This window comes from Lampetra fluviatilis, chromosome 12 (genome assembly GCF_964198595.1).
Source record: "Lampetra fluviatilis chromosome 12, kcLamFluv1.1, whole genome shotgun sequence".
In the NCBI taxonomy this organism is placed as follows: Eukaryota; Metazoa; Chordata; class Hyperoartia; order Petromyzontiformes; family Petromyzontidae; genus Lampetra; species Lampetra fluviatilis.
The window spans coordinates 10,319,321-10,343,644 of record NC_136286.1 but is presented as its reverse complement, the minus strand read 5'-3'; the positions used below and the strand labels follow the sequence as shown (position 1 = coordinate 10,343,644).

Sequence of the window (24,324 nt, the reverse complement as noted above, 5' to 3'; positions counted from 1 at the left end):
ACGCATAGAGGCTATGGGGGAGGACACTTTTCTGTGCGGGAGGACATAGGTTCGGCTTAAATCTAGGGCACCTTTCCAACAGTTGCCCCTTGAATCTCTACCAATGGAAGCATATCATTTATAGCCCCATGTTGTGGAATAATATTCACGCATAGCTACATTCAGTAGGTTCCAATACGTTGCAGAGTTTTTTTTACCTCTTACACCCGTGGCAGTTATCTTCTGTTTATTTCTTCCGTTTGCATAGCCCATCAACCCCCAACCCCCTTGTTTCACCCTGTGGCCTCTCACCAGAATGACTCAGACACCACATTTATTGAGCGTTTGTTGGTACAATCTTTATTTTTGGTAAACAAAAGTACATTAGTTAATTGCCTCAAAATTATCCCATTTAGTCTTTGCAAAGAGCAAGATGTTATTCGTGTTTTTTTTAATGTGAATTGCTGAAAATAACAAAGCACGCAAAGAGCAGTCGAAGGGTGCAATGCACAGTGCTTCGTGCGCTGAGCACTGTAATGCCCACTGGGCACACATCTCAGACACCCTCCACAGTGGGCAGTGCCAGGGTGGACCAAGCGCACAGATCCAATGCAGAAGTGCCCAGCAGGACAGCAGTTGATCCCGTCAGAGCAGCATATCGCCTGCAAGCAAACAGGATAGTAGGTCTCGTTATAGCGAACACGCGTTCAACGACAAATATCGTTAATCGCATTTAACTCACGTGGTGGAATGCCCCTTCGTGCCTATCGATGCACGCAAGGGAGTGGTTTGTCTAGCACAGTGCCCAGCAGATGCCTTGATCCACCCAGCGCTGATGTTCACGCGATTCAGTGGGTCATCTATTTTAGGCTGAGTCCACCAGGGCTCGGTTCAATCACTATTTGCCTTTGATGTGCATGGCTAGGAGATCAAATACATTGTTTCAGGGATTGTAGTGCGGAGAGTTCACTGCACTATCGTCATGCACAGAGAGGTGCGCTTACACATTACTCGACATTCTGCACTCGGCATGAATAGCATTCCTTATCGTGCCATTTTAACCTTGTTTTCAACTTTGGTGGAGTACGTTGGTATAATAAAAATGATTTTGTACTGTACTACAATTGATTGCGTGTGTCTCAATCAAAGTTATATGACAGTATGGTTAGGTAATCCAATGGTGTGCAGCGGGTGTGAATGAACGCATCTATTCGGCAATTATGTATTTATACTGATTAGGATTTATGATCAATGTAAGAGCAATACATGCCAAAGGATTAATTGATATGTTCACAACAACACATTACTGTATATATATAAAAAATATATATATATAATTTCACTGACATAAATGGTGAGTGTAGAGTGAGAGAGTGATACGGGATGTGAAACAGTTCTGATGCAATTACCAGGGTGCTGGAATTTTGCATTGGGCAGGCAGAGGTTGAGCCCCTGGAAGGTGGTGCACGTGGATCCTTTTCCACAGCACGACAGGCCGTCACCGCAGCACGAGCCCTGAGCAAACACCACAGCACCTCGACACATGGCCTAAGTGGTAGCAGTGGACGCGCTTACATGATCTCGCAGTTGTGTGTTTGCCGCTCGATTCTGAGGTGCAAGGTTCGAATCCCACGGCTGCCCTATTGACCATCAAAGTACACGCCGTCCGCTTCGCAGTGGACGTTAATATCCCGTGATGTCATTGTTGTGCCGGCATCATGGTTTTAATTTTCGAAATTTGAAAATTAAATGTAAATTACCCCGTCGAGATTATTAATAGCACTGACAAACTGGCAACGCCTCGACAAAGGTCATTAATCCAGAAAAATGTGGACAAGCCACACGACGAACATGCATAAACAGTACTGAATTAAAAATTGTTGCCTATTAAACAAAAAAAAATCGTACATTGTACTTTGTGATTTCAAGTATTTAATTTCAGCTTCTGGTATGAGAACACGATAAATATTCTCAACTGAGCATGCTGTAAAATACAACATTTTGTTGCGTCCATTCACAGTCCGTAACCTCCACACACAATTGTTGAGACCAGTGGCTGGCCGGAGGGCTCACAGCTCCGTCCCAAGCTGGGCAACGCACCTCAGACAAGGGGCAGCAGCGAGATTCTCCGTTGACCGAACAGATGGAACCTACGCAGGAGCTGACTTTGAAGGCTACGACAGAGATGGCCTGAGCTGGAACTGTGGCCAATACCCCCTGTGTCTCCCTCTGGCCTTCACCCTGCTCAGCCGACAGAAATCACACGCAGAAAACACAGGCGGATGATGTATTTGTGCATTTGCTCGTAACATGCAACTTCAGTACCACGGATAACGTCGTGCAGCTATATTCGTGAAACAAATCCCAATGTAAGTGTATCGTAATGCTCAATCGTCGCCGTTATTTTTGTCCTTTTTCTTCATTCTGCAAATTGCGACATTGCATACTCATTGCTGCAGTTAGGATCCCGTTTGTAAATGAGCTCAAACAAACCACCGACGCTGAATTAAGGAAATACGTTGACTTGAGCACACAGTAGTTGTATTGTTACAATTTAAAAATTAACTTGCCTCTCCTGCCCAGCAGCAAGTGTATCGGGAAATTCTCCAGCAGCAACGCGATGCACAGAATTGACCATCGGGGCAACGGTCGGCAGACACGAGGGCACAGAGCCCGGCCGCCACCAGCACGAACATCAGCGGACGTGGAAGAGCCATCGCGATCGCCTCCTTGCTGAGCCCAAGAGAGAACACAGCGATGATGCACCCACAGGCTGCTGCCCTTATAAAGCGCACGTTGGCATGAGCCACCAGCTTATCGATGATGAGCACCACATAGTGTGTACATCCTGAAAAGGATTGGGGTTTTTTATCTTCAGGGAGGCACTTTTGACTTTGGGATGACATGGCCCTTTAACACCTGATGATGATTGCTTGTGTTGCAGTCGACACGTGATAATATTATTGTTTGATATTTTTATTATTTTGTTTTCCTTCTACGTGACTTTACCGAAAGAACCAAAAATATGAATCCCTGCAGTCACGACAGCTTTAAATCAAAATAAAACAGTTGTTATGATGTTCGACCACCAAATAGATTCCTATTGCAAGGAATCAAGTCTGCATTAACCACACATGTTTGTGGCAAAAAAGGCAAACAAACATGCTCTAATAATATACATTGTCTTTGAAACTGATTGGCCTACACCAGAGACAGCCTTCTTTATGGCCTTTCAATGTTTTTTCAAAATGGACAATATAATTATATTAGTTTATCAAACGAAATATCATCGTTTAACCATATTATGGCAACCATCGTAAAATTACATACATTTATAATTCTGCAGACTGATTGCAGTTTATTGCAAGTCATTTAAACAACCGTGGCTTGTGCAAGGCAGCAATATGTTGGGTAATTATGAAGACGGCGGAACAGCGATATTATATGAGGAAGCTCAAGCATCAGCCACCGCAACCCACAAGGTGTCCTTACGCCATTTTTAAAGCAGAACATCATCGCAGTGAAAAATGTTGAAAGCAATTAAAATTTAAAAAAATGACTAACCTCTATTAAAACCTAGGACGGTATGTTTATATGCGGTGGTCCAATTATTTTCCTATACCGCAACTTTCTGTTGTGTGTTTCTACACATTGAAAACTGGTTTGTGTTTAATTACCAGCCTTACTCACCAGCGCACATGTACAGTAGTTATACTGGTAGGAACCTTCTAGTTACACCAGCCCACAGGGGATTATTGTGTCCGTCCGTCCGTCGTGCATGCAAAAATGGGAGGGGTGGGGCTGGGTGGAGAGGGGAGGGTGGGGAGGGGCTGGGTGGGGAGGGTAGGGAGGGGCTGGGTGGGGAGGGTGGGGCTGGGTGGGGGGTGGGAGGGGTGGGCTGGGTGGGGAGGGGCTGGTCACCCCATGATGCCCTTATAAAACTCAATGTTTAACCTACTCACGCCGGCTTGTGCCCGCCCTCACAGTCGGGCATATTTACGGAATACACCACGCCGCCGTTGACCCTGACCATTCACTGAGCAACCCAACGTTCCTACCAGCTCCCTCCGCAGGAATGTGCTCTCTAGATTTGAAGTTTTCGTGACTGCAGGGATCCATACTCTTTGGTTCTTTCGGTAAAGTCACGTAGGTAGAAAATAAATTCAATCACTAATGAAATAATTATTTTATTTTATACCTACGTGACTTTACCGAAAGAACCAAAGAGTACAGGTAGTTCTCGTTAAAGAAAAACATTTTCTTGCTCCAGGAGTCCGAATTGACCCAGCAACCTGGATAGCAAGTCCGGTGTGCTAACTTTATACCATGGCAGCACCATTGTATTCAAGAGAGAAGCTCCTCAATATATTATTTGTGACCATGAGTGTTGGCAGTGCTGCATAAGCACACATTGTAACGTTTTTACGAATGTGTGTTTCGTTATATACGTTAAGCAATGTCGGTTTGTCTTCAGCGTTGTTACATTTGTTTATTTTAATTGTTTGCAGTTGGATTACGAACAAGGCATTATTCTGCCACACTTGCATACAATGTTGCAAAATTACTTAAACTGTGGTTGTGTACGTGCATAATAAGTCACAGGATGACCACGTTATTGATGCAGCTGTAAAGAGCTTTTAACAGACAAAAAAAACATTATCAAAAACTACTCCACATTTAAAAACGTGATCCCTGTTCAGGCTGATCGTGTACCCTTCGTTCTTGTTCGTCATTGCCAAATATATTTCCAGAAATAAATGTAGTTGTGCTACTGATATCAGGTCATGAGATGGATGACTTTCCATTTAGAGCTCTCACAGCAATGCAGCATCACCCCATGTTATGGAACAACCTATGAAATACACCACAGAACTACACCTTGAGGCCAATTCTATTTCCTTCTATCCCCACTAAGTAATACGCTTATAATACTTCGGACACTATATTCTTAGGTTTTTTCGGTAAAGTCACGTAGGTAAAACATTAAAATTAATGAAAGTAAAATAAAATAAAAATCACGACGTTTCGGAGGCAACACAAGTCTCCGTCATCAGGTGGGACCGTCACAGCCAGATTTGCTGCATCAAGTGAGGCAATGATTCAAGATGTAATCCCTTAAAAGCAAGTTGAGGGGGGAGGAGAGGGGGGGGGAGCTCATCAGAATGTGGTAGCCAATGAATGGAACGTATCGGGAGGGAGGGGGGCGGGGCTCAAAGACGGCACGACGTGCCACGTAGAACGCATCAGGAAGGGGAGGGAAGGCGGGGCCAAAAGAATGCACGACGTGGTACACGAGAGTCGGCGGCGTGGACGTGGTTGTGCGCAAGCAACTACTGCTGCACACGCCAACGCATTGGACAGAGAGGGGGAGGGGAGGCCAAAAGAGAGTGTGGGGTGCAAGTGTACGTGGACATGTGTGTGTACAAGCACCTGTTGATACACATGATAAAAAAGAACGAAAATGTCCATGTTTATACCAGTGCTGGCTGAACAATGAAGAGAGTACTGTTAAATACTGGGGATGTTAACACTCGGTATAGTAAAGTAAAATAGTGCCTGTCAGATAAGATGGTCCAAAAATGTGTAATTAAGTCTTTTTTGCGTGGTTGATAACATCTTTCCAATGATTACTACACATGACGTTTCGTTTCTCCAATGTAGCAATCACCACAAATGCAACTCAATTTGTAGACTCCAGGATACTGTAAGTCAGGAACGACATCCTTCACAGATGGAATCAGATCACGGATTTTATGCACCATACTGAATCGGACTTGGATCTTATGTTTCTTTAGAATTTTGGAGATCTTTTTGGTCACGCCTGCTATGTATGGTAACGTGATAGTTTTGGTCGGAGTTTCATGTGGCTGTTTCTGTGTGGTGGGAAAAACAGCTTGGCGGATAGTGCGGTCAGAGTATCCGTTCATCCTGAGGGCCCGATGTACATGTCTTAATTCACCGGTCAGGTGGTGTTGGTCAGAAATGCCATGGGCTCTGAGGTATAGCGTTTAAATGAGAGAATTCATTTGAGATGGGTGGTGGTGGGAATCCGGTTTCAAGTAGGAATCTGTGTGGGTGGCTTTCCTGTAGACAGAATGTCCCAAGGATCCGTCAGGCCTCCTCTTAAACAGAATATCCAAGAATGGTAGTTTACCGTCTTTCTCCACTTCCATGGTGAATCTGATGGATGGGTGTCTAGAATTGATGTGGTCCAAGAAGTGGTTCAATGCTGGGAGGCCATGTGGCCAGAGGACGAAAGTGTCATCCACATACCTCTTCCACAGGGAAGGACGCAGGGTGGATGCCTGGATGGCGTCTGATTCAAACTTTTCCATGAACATGTTGGCTATAACCGGTGACAAGGGGGAGCCCATAGGGGTACCCTCATTCTGTTTGTAGAAGGTGCCATTCCAGGTAAAATAGGTGTTGGTGAGGCAATGCCTAACCAGCGCAGGTACATCAGAATTCAATCCATGTTGGACTAAGTCCTCAATTATTGTTAGGGTGTCCGGTACTGGGACTTTGGTAAACAAAGATACTACATCAACGCTGACGAGGATGTCATCAGGAGATAGTACCATGTCCTTAACCATAGAGACTAATTGGGTTGAGTTGAGTACTGCCGAAGAGGTCTTGCCTGTGAAGGGGAGCAGAGTATCTGATAGAAAACGGGCTAGTTTGTACGTAGGAGAGTTTATCGTCGACACGATGGGTCGTAGCGGGGTGCCTTCTTTATGGATTTTGGGAAGACCATAGAGTCTGGGAGGTCTTGCCGCCGATGGTTTTAGATAGGGACGTTTGCTTGGTTTGATTAGGGAAGTCGAACTCGTGATGATACTGTTGGTTTTTGTCGTTAGGCTTTTAGTGGGATCGTTTTTAATTTTGGAGTAACTCCCATCATTAAGAAGGTCCAGGATTTTGTTGTTGTATGAATCTTTATCCATGATGACCGTGGCATTGCCCTTGTCTGCCGAGAGGATGACTATATCATCTCTCTTTTTTAAGTCTGCGAGTTCAGAGCGTTCGTTTTTGCTGATGTTACTAGTGGGTTTCTTAGCATTCTTAAGAATAGTAGCTATTTCAGCTCTTGCTACATCCGCATGGATGTGTCCTATGCCTCTGAGGGCTACATCAATCTGAGAAATCATATCCTCTACTGGTATATATTTAGGGGTGACGGCGAAATGTAGTCCTTTGGCCAGTACCGTTTTTAGATTGTCAGAAATTGGGATGTTACTCTGATTAATCACGGTCTTGTTAACATCCAGCTTTGCGATGTGTGGCTCTGGTTTCTTTTTAGATAGGAGGTTGAATTTAGAAATCAGGTTAGCTTTGCATTTGGCTGACATTGAGTCAGCAGAAGCAGAAGTCATGTTATCAACGTGGTTCCAATCAGAAGGTGACATTTTTTGTGTTAACATTAAATGTGTTTGTAAGAGAGTCTTGTCTAAATTATCGAGTTCAGATCGGAGTCACCTTATTCTCTCCGAGATTAGTGATAGGCTAGCTTTAAATAAGATCTGTTTAGAGTTCGGTGAGGACACAGCAGCGGATGTGAGTGTGAAAGCGATGGGTATTACCTTGTTATCGCGGCATCTCTTGAGGAAGGCCAGCGTCTCGAGAAGCTGTGACTTCTTAATGATGGGAGTTACTCCAAAATTAAAAACGATCCCACTAAAAGCCTAACGACAAAAACCAACAGTATCATCACGAGTTCGACTCCCCTAATCGAACCAAGCAAACGTCCCTCTCTAAAACCATCGGCGGCAAGACCTCCCAGACTCTATGGTCTTCCCAAAATCCATAAAGAAGGCACCCCGTTACGACCCATCGTGTCGACGATAAACTCTCCTACGTACAAACTAGCCCGTTTTCTATCAGATACTCTGCTCCCCTTCACAGGCAAGACCTCTTCGGCAGTACTCACTCAACCCAATTAGTCTCTATGGTTAAGGACATGGTACTATCTCCTGATGACATCCTCGTCAGCTTTGATGTAGTATCTTTGTTTACCAAAGTCACAGTACCGGACACCCTAACAATAATTGAGGACTTAGTCCAACATGGATTGAATTCTGATGTACCTGCGCTGGTTAGGCATTGCCTCACCAACACCTGTTTTACCTGGAATGGCACCTTCTACAAACAGAATGAGAGTACTCCTATGGGCTCCCCCTTGTCACCAGTTATAGCCAACATGTTCATGGAAAAGTTTGAATCAGACGCCATCCAGACATCCACCCTGCGTCCTTCCCTGTGGAAGAGGTATGTGGATGACACTTTCGTCATCTGGCCACATGGCCTCCCAGCATTGAACCACTTCTTGGACCACATCAATTCTAGACACCCATCCATCAGATTCACCATGGAAGTGGAGAAAGACGGTAAACTACCATTCTTGGATATTCTGTTTAAGAGGAGGCCTGACAGATCCTTGGGACATTCTGTCTACAGGAAAGCCACCCACACAGATTCCTACTTGAAACCGGATTCCCACCACCACCCATCTCAAAAGAATTCTCTCATTAAAACGCTATACCTCAGAGCCCATGGCATTTCTGACCAACACCACCTGACCGGTGAATTAAGACATGTACATCGGGCCCTCAGGATGAACGGATACTCTGACCGCACTATCTGTTTCTCCCACCACACAGAAACAGCCACATGAAACTCCGACCAAAACTATCACGTTCCATACATAGCAGGCGTGACCAAAAAGATCTCCAAAATTCTAAAGAAACATAAGATCCAAGTCCGATTCAGTACGGTGCATAAAATCCGTGATCTGATTCCATCTGTGAAGGATGTCGTTCCTGACTTACAGTATCCTGGAGTCTACAAATTGAGTTGCATTTGTGGTGATTGCTACATTGGAGAAACGAAACGTCATGTTTCTGATCGTGTCCGCGAGCACAAGTCAGATCTGAAACACGGCAGAACTGATTCTTCGGCCGTTGCCGATCATTGCTACAACTCGGTGGGCTCTCATGAAATTGTCTTTTCCGAGACCAAGGTTCTCTGCAAACCTCCTGGCTACCATCAAAGGTTTGTACACGAAGCCATACAAATATACAAACACAGACATAATTTCAACCGTGATGATGGGTACAAACTTAGTAATCATTGGAAAGATGTTATCAACCACGCAAAAAAGACTTAATTACACATTTTTGGACCATCTTATCTGACAAGCACTATTTTACTTTACTTTACCGAGTGTTAACATCCCCAGTGTTTAAGAGTACTCTCTTCATTGTTCAGCCAGCACTGGTATAAACATGGGCATTTTCGTTCTTTTCTATCATGTGTATCAACAGGTGCTTGTACACACACATGTCCACGTACACTTGCACCCCACACTCTCTTTTGGCCTCCCCTCCCCCTCTCTGTCCAATGCGTTGGCGTGTGCAGCAGTAGTTGCTTGCGCACAACCACGTCCACGCCGCCGACTCTCGTGTACCACGTCGTGCATTCTTTTGGCCCCGCCTTCCCTCCCCTTCCTGATGCGTTCTACGTGGCACGTCGTGCCGTCTTTGAGCCCCGCCCCCCTCCCTCCCGATACGTTCCATTCATTGGCTACCACATTCTGATGAGCTCCCCCCCCCCTCTCCTCCCCCCTCAACTTGCTTTTAAGGGATTACATCTTGAATCATTGCCTCACGTGATGCAGCAAATCTGGCTGTGACGGTCCCACTGATGACGGAGACTTGTGTTGCCTCCGAAACGTCGTGATTTTTATTTTATTTTACTTTCATTAATTTTAATGTTTTACCTACGTGACTTTACCGAAAAAACCTAAGAATATGAATCCTTGCAGTCACGACAGCTTCACTTCGGACACTTCCTACAATAGAGAAATCCATTGCATGGCAAAATAAAGAAGAAATTAACGTAGCCTTCAATTGTTGGAATATACAGAATTAAGTTCAAGTGCACGTTTTTTACGTATGGTTTTTTTTACGAAGACATCGGTGACCGTGCTGGAACCATCAACTCGCTTAACATAATTGTTCAGTTTTCATCAAGGGCAACTACCTATATTTGAACCCAGCAGTGCACCTTTAAGTGTTAACCCATCATATTCACAGGTTTTCTCCTCTTACTCAAGTTCCACCCATGTCCAAAACGCTCCTGAAAATAGGAATGGGCTAAATCCTCCCGCGACGAACATGACTGAAAACGTCTTGAAACTGGTTAAACAATATAAGTTATCTACATTTATATAAATTGTATGTTATAGAAATCCAGTGCCATGCGTCTGACCACTTGTCAAACATTATGTAGCTTGTGTGTAATACTTGCACATTACACATTTTTATTCTCGCATCATATCATTATGTTGCATACAATGACTTGCGATTCGTAACCACAGTATATTGCAAATTGATTGATAGTTTCACTGTTATCAGCTCCGTAACATAGTTCCCATTTTTTTACGTGCCATAATTTCTCAAGTCGTGGTTGGGCATGTGCATCGCGTAATAAACAACAGCGTGGTCATATCTCATTGATGTGGCTGCAATTACCCTTAACGTTTAAACACATTAAAAACGTTATATAAACATGTTAAATATGTTCACTGTTCAGGCTGCTCCCATACAATTACGGTTTAAATGTGAAATTAGTTTGACTTTAACAGAGTTCCATACACTCAAATTAACCACAATGCGTATTTGTTGGTTCTAACGACCCAATGTTAAAATATCAATGCATGTGTAAATAAAATGAACAATTTAACTTATTTATCCAGGAAGGCCACGATTAGGTTTCCGTTTTTAAAAAAAATATCAATACTTGCAGGGGAAAACTGAAATATGCAAAATAAAGCAATTGCATATGAAGCCATGTCACTCAAACTCCGAAAATATGTTGATGCATATTCACAATATTTACTTTTTTTTTAATAGAGTGTGATTGTATTGTCTGACAATTATATACAAGGCTTCAAGCTCAGATGCTAATCTAATTAATACTGCAGATGTATTAACCAAATACCTTTTGCTTCACAGTAGATGCTAACAATCCTATCAAAGTTCAACAAAAAAAGAGCAAGGCAGGTGGAAAATTACCTGTAAATTGGAAAATTAGCTGAAACTACTGCAGAAAAAAACATCACTAAAATATAGCATCTTCGTGACGAAATACTAAATCTACTAATAATTTAATTGAATGTGTCAACCGGGAGAACAGGAGGCACGGGATATAAATATATGCACTTTTCCTAAATCACACCATCCTTTACAAGACACAAGTTAATGTGCTCGTCAGCCACGCACGTCGCAGACACCATTTGAGTTCGTCGCTCAGTGTGCAGTCACTCGACGGTCTCCGTGCACGTTGGGAAAAGTTTTACTGCAGCAGAGGAGATCATTTGTGGTTAGGAGGTGGCGCGGTTCGTCCACTAGGGGCGTTGGGGCGTTACCCCACCAAGCAGTTTGAGATGAGAACCCGATTAAGTAGCAGCCCTGACAAAACTGTAGTATCGTACTCTTTGGTTCTTTCGGTAAAGTCACGTGGGTATAAACAATAAAATAAAATAAATCACGACGTTTCGGGCGCAACACAAGCGTCCGTCATCATGTGGGAAAGCATGGCAAGCATGGCCTGCTGCTGATGCAGACTGTTTTAAAGGTTTGAAATGGGGGTATTATCGTAACCTTGAAGAGCTGACGATTATGTTGTTACCTCTGCAAACTGGAGCCATTGAGCCACCACTGAGTATAATGTCAGTACATTACGATTGTCACTTTTTTATGTATAAATTCTGTTTTTGCATGGTATTACAGTACACCGTACAGTACTTGGTATTACAGTGCACTGCACAATACCTTAAACAATCTAGTATGCACTTGACGGTAAAATATTTGGTATCACTTAAACACTAGGTGGGGCTGTGGCAGAGTGGTTAGCGAACTGAGTTTAATTCCCAATCACGGTTAACATCAGTGGCAAGTAATACCAGAACTGGCTCTGTGTCTTCCTTTCACCAACCAAACCCTAGACAATTATGGTCAAAAACCCCCATTAGAAAAAGACATAGGGAGACCTCCATCTGACACGATAGGTGGGTCCAGATGTCTTGTGACCCCTATTTCATTTTTAAATACTTAACATTTTTGGAAGTAATAAATAATTAAAATGTATAATGCACATTCCATCCTAGGATCCCAATGCGCAATGCATGGAAAGCAGGAAACAAAAATAGAACCAGAGCAACCGGCCATACTAAAGAGGGAAGACCACTTAAAAAATATGGGTTTTCAAAGCAGACTTAAATATATCTATTGACTCTGATTTCCTGATTTAAAGTGCCAAGACGTTCGTTCCCGATCACCAAAACAGCGCAACATAGACATTGGAGTACTGAGTAGTTGGAGATCAGAAGCTCTTAAGGACCTTGATGGAATATAAATGCATTAGTTCCTGCAAGTAATGTGGGGTGAGCCTTTTTCAAACTTTCTAGGTTAATAGTAGTATATTAAAACCCGTTAGGAATTTGGCCGGTTGACAATGAAGAGATGAGGACTTGTTTAATGTGCTTACGGAAAAGTGTACGTGTGAGCGCTCTAGCAGTTGCATTCTGAACAAGCTGGAGTTTGCCCAGTTCTGTGCTCGGTATCCCAACCAGGAAGGCGTTGCAATAGTTGAGTGGGGATAACACAAAAGCATGGACCGATCTCTCCAAGTCAGCATGTGACAGGAAGCGACGCATTCTGGCAATATTTTTTAGGTGGAAAAGGACATTTTAACCAGCTTAGATATATGTTCCTCAAAGGATGATGACTGGTCAAACTGAACACCAAGGTTTCTGACCTCCCGTGTGGGACTGACATCGTGACCATCTATCGACAAACGTGGCGAATCAGTTTTAGAAAGATGCAGAGGGAAGCCGGTGAATATGGCTTCAGTCTTGTCAGTATTTAGCAGCAAAAAGTTTGGCGCAACCATGAATGAATTCCTGTTAGTGATGCAGATAGCACAGCAGATGCTGTTGCATAGTCTGGTCTTAACCGGATATAAATTTGAGATTTATCTGCATAGCAATGGAAGGATAACCAACATGTTGGTGCAGAATTACCATTAGTGCCATGTAGATGCAAAAAATGTGATGGGCCAAGCACAGTCAGGTTTATTTAAAACAAAAATGAATATGCAAAGGGGAAAACATATTCGGGGTAAATTAATTGGGGGGTCACACGACATCTGAACTACGTTGTACATTACATTTTATACGCACACTTATGGAAAACCCCCAATGAGTAGACATTGCATGTCATTTACTTTTGGGGAAATCTTCAACGTACCAAACGGATACAATTGCTTAGTCATGCAATCCCTGATTAAGCCTGCCACGCAACACGTGTTGCAACCGAGCTTTAACGTCCTTTGTGAAACATTTATGGTCTAAGCGTCCAATAAAATGTCATCTCAGGATGCCTGCATGACTTGATTAGAGGTGCCGATTAGTTGGCTCATGTCGTGTGGGGCTTTATAAGGAGGGGGACCTGCATGCCGAGGTGAGCTCGCATCCTCACCTGGACTCAACGAAGAAGCAATCGTCATGGCTTTTCCTCGCGCACTCTTGTTGCTGCTGGTGGTGGTCGGGCTCGCGTCTGCTTGTCCCTGTGGCAGAAAGAGGTGTTGCGTTCGAGGCTTGAACGTTTACTGCTGTTTTGCAGACAAGGCAAGATGCTTCTTTCACGTGCCGACCGCAGTAGCACACGTTATGGTGGCTCTGTAGCAAACGTAAATGTTCAACTTTGTCCTCGAAAATAATTCTAAATTAATTCGAAAATTATAATTTGTAGCTGTAAATGACTTTATATCTCTCGGTACGAGTGGGTAATTTGAGTAAATTATTTAACTTGGGATAGTGGAATGGGAAATTTAGGAATGTATTTGAACATAAACATTTATTTTACGTCCTTATTGATTGAATTGCATTGACTGAATTGACTCCTCCGTTTATTTATCTATACAAAGAGATGGAGGCTAAGGCCTGCCTTTATAGAAGATGCTCAGTTAGACCGAACCTCAGAAGGCAAGCTCTTAGACTCCGTATTTGATTTAACCTTAATGTAGATTCGCATATTCACATTATATTTTGATGCATGCAAAACATACATATTTCGTTTGTTGTTGATTTAAACCTGAATTCATAACCACGTGAAATCCACTGCAATCGGAATCTGTATTAAGCCGAGGTAAAATAATGAATAACAGTCGTGAATAATTGCAATTATAATTTAAGGGATAGGTTTTCACGACGAATGTTATGACTCATAATTTCTTTTTTGGGTCAAATCACTTGAGTACAATGCCATTGTGTCGCATACTGTCCTCCACCCGCTAGATAAATACATGAAGTTCTCAGGGCTTCAGCTCGATTCAGAACATTTAACAAATAGGTTCGACGCTTCGCTTGTAAATACATCCATAATAATCATGCGATTTCCAGAGTTCAACTCCTGCATGAGTTGAAATGTCAATGTGTTTATTCGGCTGTGTCTGGTGGAGAGGAGTGCATGACACACATTGGCATTGTACAGGCTGCTCCAGATACCTTCTGTCCCCCATTTAATTATCTAAAACTTCTTGTTTTAAAAGTAAGGTTTATTTAAAACAATGTAAGAGGTCAATTAATTGGGGAGGGGGGGGGGGTCACAAGATATCTGGACAGAAGTGACCCTGCTTCAAACAAGTCAGAGCACAGAAAGAGCACGGTGAAGATCCACGCAAGTATTGAAGTATGTCCGATTGTGCTGAATTGGCGCTGTTGATTGGGCTTGCAGGGTGAAAACGACGGGGTCGTGCAGTTGAGCATGGGGCCGGCCCAAGCCGTGTCTCCCTTCAACGCACACGCCCGCTCCTGCTCGGGCTCCGTGTGCTCGGCCAATGGAGAATCTCGCTGCTGCCCCTTGTCTGAGGTGCGTGGAACAGCTGCGTGATAGGGACCCCGGTGATCTCTCCTGGAAAAAATTAGGTTTTCATCTACGGCAGGAGTCGGCAAAAAAAATAAGAAGAAGAGCATTTTTTTTTCTAATTCGGTAAAGTAAAAAAATTTAGTGAAATATATTTCAAGAGCCGCAATGCACGCGGTGAATGCCGGTCACGAAGCAGTCTTTTAAAGAGCCGCGGGTCGTGGCGTGTTTCTTGATTACAAATGATTTGCATGGGTAAAGTTATATATATACATAAAATCATAGTACATTTGGTATTCACGCCGTTATTATCACACGAAACTATAACCGAGCTATATTTTACAGAGGAGCATAGTCTGCAATATTGCTGTGCGATGTTATTCAGTTAAGTAATGTATTATATTTTTTTATATTGCCAACTTTGGACCATGGCGCCAGCAAAAAAGTTTGAGTTTATTGGATTTGTTACACGGATGGTCCCGTGTAGCCAATTTTTACGGCTATTTTACAATTGAGATCCGTTGTGTGTAGACACAGCAGCAGCAACAAACTTGATGCAAGTGCATTTGTGTGGAGAAGGTTATGTGATATTTGTGTGCCCAGGGTTCATGCTGTGGAGATGGGAAGTCATGCTGTGGCAAAGGGACAACCTGCGCCATGTATGGAGGGGTCAACCTTTGCCTTCCCCATGCTGAATTAAGCTTCCCAGGTACGTACTTTGCGGATGTGTTGTATCTTTGCAGTGTTCACACACCTGCACAAGCACATGGTTTTTCAAAATCTATTTCTCAAGCCGTGTCAAATATACTTCTTAAATCCACTGATCAGGCCCTGTCACAGGTCTTTACATTTTTAAATGCCGTGAGAGTTTACGTTCAAATCATGTCCCTGTCAAATCTTGGGTAGCGAAGAAATTTTGAGCCTGGATAATGATTGGGCGGGCACCACCAATGTATACAATACGCGTCATAGGCTGCTGGGAAGCTATGTTTTTGGAAGACGATTCAGCAAAATCTTTTGTTGTACTCTACTATCCCACCTGCCTTCATCAATCGGCACTGACCATTGTGCTGAGCTATACTCAACTTACTCCCATGCCAGGCATTGCGTGTGGATGCCCTCAAGGCTGTAAGCAATAAAACATTATTTTTGTCATGCAATAAAAAAAATCTAATAACAGTGGACTCCCCTCCAACCCACCCCACCCCACCGTACCCTCCGCCAAGTGGCCACGATGTTGAACCGTGAGCAGCAGGGCGGCTGCGTGGACGACAGCGGCTGCCCCGCGGGGAGCGAGTGCCACGGAGTGATTGACGACACCAAGGGGCAGTGCGTGAGCTCGGCCGTGCCCATCCTTGCGGAGGTGCTGTAGAGCGACTTTCGTGAGTACTGACACCCGCACACTATCTCATACCAAGGTCATGCGCCCACTGCCAATGAAGTATTGTTTACGTTGAAATGTTTTAGGCCCTCTCAGCCACATACCAAATGCTAAAGTCAACACCTGCAGTAATATTAAATCGACAATATTTGAAATCTATCAATCCACACTCTGTCAAGGCCTCTCCCATGCAGCGTTAGTTGGCATGGGAGTTGTTTTACGACATTCACCTTGATGATAAATGTACGTTGGTGAATGGGGATCCCCAGATATAATTCACCACTGAAGTTAGAAGTTAGCTATGACCAGCAAGCAAACTTAGGTCGCTGGGTTCATTGTGTCTTAACCACTCACTCACCACTCCACTCAAAGATTACACGATAGTATTGTCTTAACATAAAAGAGGAATACTTGAATGTGATTAAAATAGGGAAATATAGCACGTAAAATAATATATACAATTAATGTTCATTTATCCACGCGTGGATTCTGAGCATTGCGAGTTAACCGTGCTTGCGGGAATTTTTTTTATTTTATTTACCCACATGACCACAAACAGTACAAACCATAGACAAGTCAAACCAAGTATATTTATTTTTGGTTAATACCTGCCACCCAAAGCTTTAGAAACGTAAACGTAAAATAAACAATTATTTTCAGTAAAATTAATAATAAAAACAAGTGTTGGGTGTGAGTTAACCACACATTTTAGATGTTTTTTTTACGAAACACAACGTAAGTTGGGCAGATTGAGAAACATGACGCCTCACACACGATGTCTCAACAAACGTAACCTGACACAAAGGGTGAACTGTGCCGTGATGTATCGTCAAACGGTGGAGAAATGTTTGGGAGAGTATTATTCTGGCGCAATACAACAAAAACAACCGGCTCCACTACTGTGCTGTGCTAATGTTAATATGTCCTCCATTATAGCACTTGCATCAAAAGTCTGAGCCCTTATGAAGGGTCTCTTGCTATTACTGAAAGCTTGTTTTTTTGTCCCAGTAGGTGATGGGCACTTCTGTCAGTGATGCCTGCTGCTGTCAGTGATGCTTGCTGCTGTCTGATCGATAGCACCCTGCTTACATCGCCAGGTCTCTGTGCTTGCAACAACAAGGCATTGCATGCGTACTTTCTTGATTATACATGATGCAACAGATTACACGTTACATTAGGTACACTGCCTGATCAAGTTTTCTGCTGTGTATGTTCTTGCCATTGTACACGGCACACTGCACACCATGCCTTGCAAGCTGGGACATTTTTTTGATCCACAGTCTGCCAGAATCTCATAATATTCCAGTAAAATAGTGGTAGAGTCGTCATATTTACCACTTATACAAAACAGATGGAGTTCCCGTCTCTTGAAAGGTGATGTGTCTTGAAGCTTACTGCTGAACTATTTTTCATGATTTCATGCCTCAGCACATTTTTGGAATGATCTTATCACTTTTTTAGGAACAACATTTTTTAAATTTCCACCAAACAACTTTGTGACCCAAGTCTAAAGAGGAATGTTTCAGGTGAAATGTGATTGGATCAATTATGATCAATTGATTACTAAAGCTGCACGGCTGATGTTTTTTTTATAATCATTTATCAATGTTGTCCAACCAGACCAGGTTCTCCGAGGGAGATTCACAGGTCCATCTGGTGGATTCGATCCTGATTAAATTGATTAACTCAGATTTCTGATGATCTAATTGAACACGTGCTTGTCACACCCAACTTGACTCACTGCTGCAGCTTATTGGTTCCTTGGAGTCATGAACAGCAATTGCAGTATATTTACCAACAGCTCTTCACAAGATCACACACATACATAAGCTAAACATGCACATGATTTCACAAGCTAATACCAAAACATCCACTGTGCATTGGGTGTTTTTCCAACAAATAACCAGTTTTTTTTTTCTATGACTTATAACATTAACTGCCGTTTTGATTTTTAAAAATGACAGCGATTCTGATTAATATGCGGGAGATGAAATTACAACAAAGCGCTTGTACACCATTTAAACAAGCATGTGAAATTACTCGATCAGTGGTGTAAAACGTGGACAAAGCATATCAGACTTCGTGTGCTTATTTTATTAAATGATGCTTCAACAATAAAACAATAATCAAAGGCACCTGCTGTGTTTTTGTGTTCTTGAATGTTAAAAGTTTGCTACCAAAAGGTAAGAAACGGCAAAGCAATTTGCCAGAACAGATACATGCCATGCCTCCCAAACATCCAATTAGCTTAGCTCGCATTAAAGTAACTAGCTGTACTACCCGGCTTCGCCCAGGACTTGGATCCACCACGCCCGGCCGCCTTTGTCTCCCCAGTGGCGATGTTCACACACCACAGCAGTTCCTCGTTTGAGGCTAAGTCGACCTAGGGGAGGGTCCAGGAGCGGTTTAAATAATCGTCACCGGTGGTGACCGTGAGCGGGAATCGAGCTCGGGTCGCCGGGTTCTTAGCGCAGCGCACTACCCACTACACTACAATGCGTTACGCTTCCACGTGCGCCTTGATGACAGTTGTCATCAAAGCTGCAGTTGGCGACTTGATTTTTATAACATCGCTTGTGACATACTTCGCAGATGCTGTCGGCGTAAACACAAACTTGTGAATCAAAAGCTTCCGCTGTTGCGTAGATATTTCGTCTTTCTTCATCAGCACGACTTTGTTGATCGAGTCGTGATTCACATGGCGATGGAGATTCGGTGCGTCGTCTTTCTTCATCTGCACGACTTTGTTGAACGAATCGTGATTCACGAGATGATAACGATACTTCACGTAGCCGTTTCGCAGCGGTGTGACGTCGCTTCGTGAGTCGTTGTTCTCGGGACGATGGTGATTCTCCACTTTTTCGTTTTGCATCGGTTTATTGTCGCTTTGTGATTCGTAAATCACGATCAGATGGCAATTCATTTTGCTTCTTGAATTGACGCTTTATTTTCTCTTTGGCAATTCGGCGTTTCCGTTGCGTCAAAGTCTCACTCTTTCTCTTACTGATGTCTAAAATGATAAGAATGAAGATTTAATGATATTAGAATCACGTTAGCAACTATGGATTTTTATTATAGTAGCAGTTTAGGATGGACTGTGAATTGAACTTACTTGAATGTAAGAGAAATTTAACTTTGATGAACTTTGATTTCGTTGCTCTTGGTCTAGACAGGTGGAGAAGAAATCTAAAATTCCGAATCATTAGTTAAGGCAGATAATTGTTTGACAATGAGCGATATTACCTCGTTATTTTTGGATAATCGAATGACTAGAAGTGATCCAAATAAACTTCTCAAATGTCGATGTTTTGATATGAGGTGAGTTTCGATGAATTCTGAAAGACAAAACTAATAAATATGCAGAGAATTCATTGAATAGAACGCTGAACAATCTTGCCGTTACTAAAATATATCATTGGATCATGATTGATGTTTGGTGAACATGGAATGTTAAAAGTTGCGCAATAAGACGTAGATCTGGGTTGAGCAGGCTCTTCTCTCTCAAAATATAAGTCTGGTACAGGAATTTGGACGATGCGTGTGGAATGCATGCATTTAGCTGAAGCAGTAAAACAGGACTAAATTGAGGTATTGTCAAAGTCCGGTGGGCTTTGACAATACCTTTCACCACTCACCACTCACAACTCACCCTCACCACTCATCCTCACCACTCCCACTCACTACTCACCCTCACCATTCACCGTCACAACTCACCACTCACCAAACTCCCTCACCAATCTCCCTCACCCTCACCACTCACCCTCACCACTCACCCTCACCACTCACCAATCACCACTAACCCTCACCAATCACTCTCACCATTCACAATGACCATTCAGCCTCACCACTCACCACTCACTCTCACCATTCACCCTGACCACTCACCCTCTCCCTCACCACTCACGCTTATCACTCACCCTCACCACCACCACTCACGCTCACCACTCACTCTCTCCCTCTCCACTCACCCTCACTACTCACTAATCACCCTCACCACTCACCTTCACCACTGACCCTCACCACTCACCCTCACCACTCATCCCCACCACTCACCCCTAACCACTCACCCTCACTACTCACCATCACGACTTACCCTCACCACTAACCATTCACCATTCACCCTCACCACTCACCCTCACCACTCACCCTCACTACTCACCATCACCACTTACCCTCACCACTCACCACTCATCCTCACCATCACCATAAACCCTAACTACTCGCCCTCACCACTCACCCTCTCCACTAACCCTCACCACTCATCCCCACCACTCACCCCTAACCACTCACCCTCACCACTCATCCTCACCACTCACCATCACCATAAACCCTAACCACTCACCCTCACCACTAACCCTCACCACTCACCTTCACCACTTACCCTCACCACTCACCCTTACTACTCACCACTCAACGTCACCACTCTTCGTCACCACTCACCCTCACCACTCACCCCTCACCATCACCACTCACCCTCACCACTCACCATCACAACTCACCGTCACTACTCACCATCACCACTCACCCTCACCACTCACCCTCACCACTCACCCTCACCACTAACTCTGACCCATCACCACTGACCACTCACCCTCCCCACTCACCCTTCCTACTCACCACTCAACCTCACCACTAACCCTCATCCCTGACCACTCACCCTCCCCACACACAACTCACCCTTCATAGTCACCACTCAACCTCACCACTGACCACTCACCCTTACCCTCACCACTCACTCTCACCAATCACCCCAACTATTCAACACACACCCTCACCACTCACCCTCAACATCAACACTCACCCTCACCACTCACCCTCACCACTCACTCTCACCACACTCTCAGCACTCACCCTCCCCACTCACCCTCACCACTCACCCTCACCATTCACCCTCAACACTCACCCTAACCCCTCTCCCTCACCACTCTCCCTCACCACTCACCGTCACCACTCACCACTCACCCTCACAACTCACCACTCACCCCTCACCACTCACCCTCACCACTAACCCTGACCCCTAACCACTGACCACTCACCACTCACCCTCACCACTCACCCCTCACCCCTCACCCTCACCACTCACCCTCACCACTCACCCCTCACCATCACCACTCACCCTCACCACTCTCCCTCACCACTCACCACTCACTCTCACCATTCACCCTCACCACTCACCCTCACCACTCACCCTCACCACTCAACCTCACCACTCAACCTCACCCTCACTACTCACCATTCATCCTGACCAATCACTACTGACCAATCACCACTCATCACTCTCCCTCACCACTCACTCTCACCATTCACCCTCACCATTCAGCCTCACCACTCACCCTCACCACTCACCACTCACCGTCACAACCACCACTCACCCTCACCACTCACCCTCACCACTCAACCTCATCACTCAACCTCACCCTCACTACTCACCATTCATCCTGACCAATCACCACTGACCAATCACCACTCACCACTCTCCACTAACCCTCACCACTCAACCTCACCACTCACCCTCAAAACTAATGAATCTCTCACCACTCACCCTCACCACTCAGCACGCACCCTCAGCACTCACCCTCACCACTCACCCTCACCACTCACGCTCACCACTCACCACTCACCCATCACCACTCACAACTGCCACTCACCCTCACAACAACCACTCACCCTCACCGCTCACCACTCACCCTCACCACTCACCCTCACCACTCACCCTGACCACTCACCCTCACCACTAACCCTCACCCTTACCACTCACCCTCACCACTAACCCTCACCATCACCACTCACCCTTACTACTCACCACTCAACCTTACCACTCTTCGTCACCACTCACCCTCACCACTCAGCCCCTCACCACTCACCCCTCACCCTCACCACTCACCCTCACCACTCACCCCTCACCACTCACCCTCACCACTCACCCTCACCACTCACCGTCACAACCACCACTCACCCTCACCACTCACCCTCACTACTCACCTTCACCACTGACCCTCACCACTCACCCTCACCACTCATCCCCACCACTCACCCTCACTACTCACCATCACGACTTACCCTCACCACTCACCATTCACCACTCACCCTCACTACTCACCCTCACCACTCACCCTCACTACTCACCATCACCACTTACCCTCACCACTCACCACTCATCCTCACCACTCACCATCACCATAAACCCTAACTACTCACCCTCACCACTCACCCTCACCACTAACCCTCACCACTCATCCCCACCACTCACCCCTAACCACTCACCCTCACCACTCACCCTCACCACTCATCCTCACCACTCACCATCACCATAAACCCTAACCACTCACCCTCACCACAAACCCTCACCACTCACCCTCACCACTTACCCTCACCACTCACCCTTACTACTCACCACTCAACGTCACCACTCTTCGTCACCACTCACCCTCACCACTCACCCCTCACCATCACCACTCACCCTCACCACTCACCATCACAACTCACCGTCACTACTCACCATCACCACTCACCCTCACCACTCACCCTCACCACTCACCCTCACCACTAACTCTGACCCCTGACCACTGACCACTCACCCTCCCCACTCACCCTTCCTACACACCACTCAACCTCACCACTAACCCTCACCCCTGACCACTCACCCTCCCCACTCACCACTCACCCTTCATAGTCACCACTCAACCTCACCACTGACCACTCACCACTCACCCTTACCCTCACCACTCACTCTCACCACTCACCCCTACTATTCACCACACACCCTCACCACTCACCCTCAACATCAACACTCACCCTCACCACTCACCCTCACCACTCACTCTCACCACACCCTCAGCAATCACCCTCCCCACTCACCCTCACCACACACCCTCACCACTTAACCTCACCACTCACCCTCACCCTCACCATTCACCCTCAACACTCACCCTAACCCCTCTGCCTCACCACTCTCCCTCACCACTCACCGTCACCACTCATCACTCACCCTCACAACTCACAACTCACCCCTCACCATCACCACTCACCCTCACCACTAACCCTGACCCCTCACCACTGACCACTCACCACTCACCCTCACCACTAACCCTCACCATCACCACTCACCCTTACTACTCACCACTCAACCTCACCACTCTTCGTCATCACTCACCCTCACCACTCACCCCTCACCCTCACCACTCACCCTCACCACTCACCCCTCACCATCACCACTCACCCTCACCACTCTCCCTCACCACTCACCACTCACTCTCACCATTCACCCTCACCACTCACCCTCACCACTCAACCTCACCACTCAACCTCACCACTCAACCTCACCCTCACTACTCACCATTCATCCTGACCAATCACCACTGACCAATCACCAATCACCACTCTCCACTAACCCTCACCACTCAACCTCACCACTCACCCTCAAAACTAACGAATCTCTCACTACTCACCCTCACCACTCACCCTTAGCACTCAGCACTCACCCTCACCACTCACCCTCACCACTCACGCTCACCACTCACCCATCACCACTCACAACTGCCACTCACCCTCACCACTAACCTTCACCACTCACCCTTACCACTTACCCTCACCACTAACCCTCACCATCACCACTCACCCTTACTACTCACCACTCAACCTCACCACTCTTCGTCACCACTCACCCTCACCACTCACTCTCACCATTCACCCTCACCATTCAGCCTCACCACTCACCCTCACGACTCACCCTCACCACTCACCACTCACCGTCACAACCACCACTCCGCGTCACAACCACCACTCACCCTCACCACTCACCCTCACCACTCACCCTCACCACACAGCACTCACCCTCACCACTCACCCTCACCACTCACGCTCATCACTCACCACTCACCCATCACCACTCACAACTGCCACTCACCCTCACCACAACCACTCACCCTCACCACTCACCCTCACCACTCAACCTCGCCACTCACCCTGACCACTAACCCTCACCACTAACCCTCACCACTCACCCTCACCACTAACCCTCACCATCACCACTCACCCTTA

General features: G+C 45.4%; 2 protein-coding genes across 3 annotated transcripts; one reads left to right on the top strand and one right to left on the bottom strand.

Annotated features, from left to right (window-relative positions):
* Positions 1 to 389: 389 nt before the first annotated feature.
* On the bottom strand, positions 390 to 16,256 carry LOC144935270 (uncharacterized). Its single transcript, XM_078861839.1, has 6 exons — positions 16,119 to 16,256; positions 13,518 to 13,717; positions 2,550 to 2,712; positions 2,080 to 2,220; positions 1,389 to 1,494; positions 390 to 641 (listed from the first exon to the last, which is right to left on the bottom strand). Exons 1-6 carry the CDS (start codon positions 16,254 to 16,256, stop codon positions 625 to 627), a joined length of 765 nt encoding a protein of 254 aa, XP_078717965.1. The 3' UTR covers positions 390 to 624.
* LOC144934964 (uncharacterized) lies at positions 13,534 to 18,412 on the top strand. 2 transcript variants are annotated; one of them, XM_078861225.1, is made up of 5 exons: positions 13,534 to 13,666; positions 14,775 to 14,909; positions 15,507 to 15,612; positions 16,130 to 16,285; positions 17,296 to 18,412. In XM_078861225.1, exons 1-4 carry the CDS (start codon positions 13,544 to 13,546, stop codon positions 16,273 to 16,275), a joined length of 510 nt encoding a protein of 169 aa, XP_078717351.1. In that variant the 5' UTR covers positions 13,534 to 13,543; the 3' UTR covers positions 16,276 to 16,285; positions 17,296 to 18,412. The 2 variants fall into 2 exon arrangements, with proteins under 2 accessions (XP_078717351.1, XP_078717352.1); XM_078861226.1 differs by having other exon boundaries at positions 17,293 to 18,412.
* Positions 18,413 to 24,324: the final 5,912 nt, after the last annotated feature.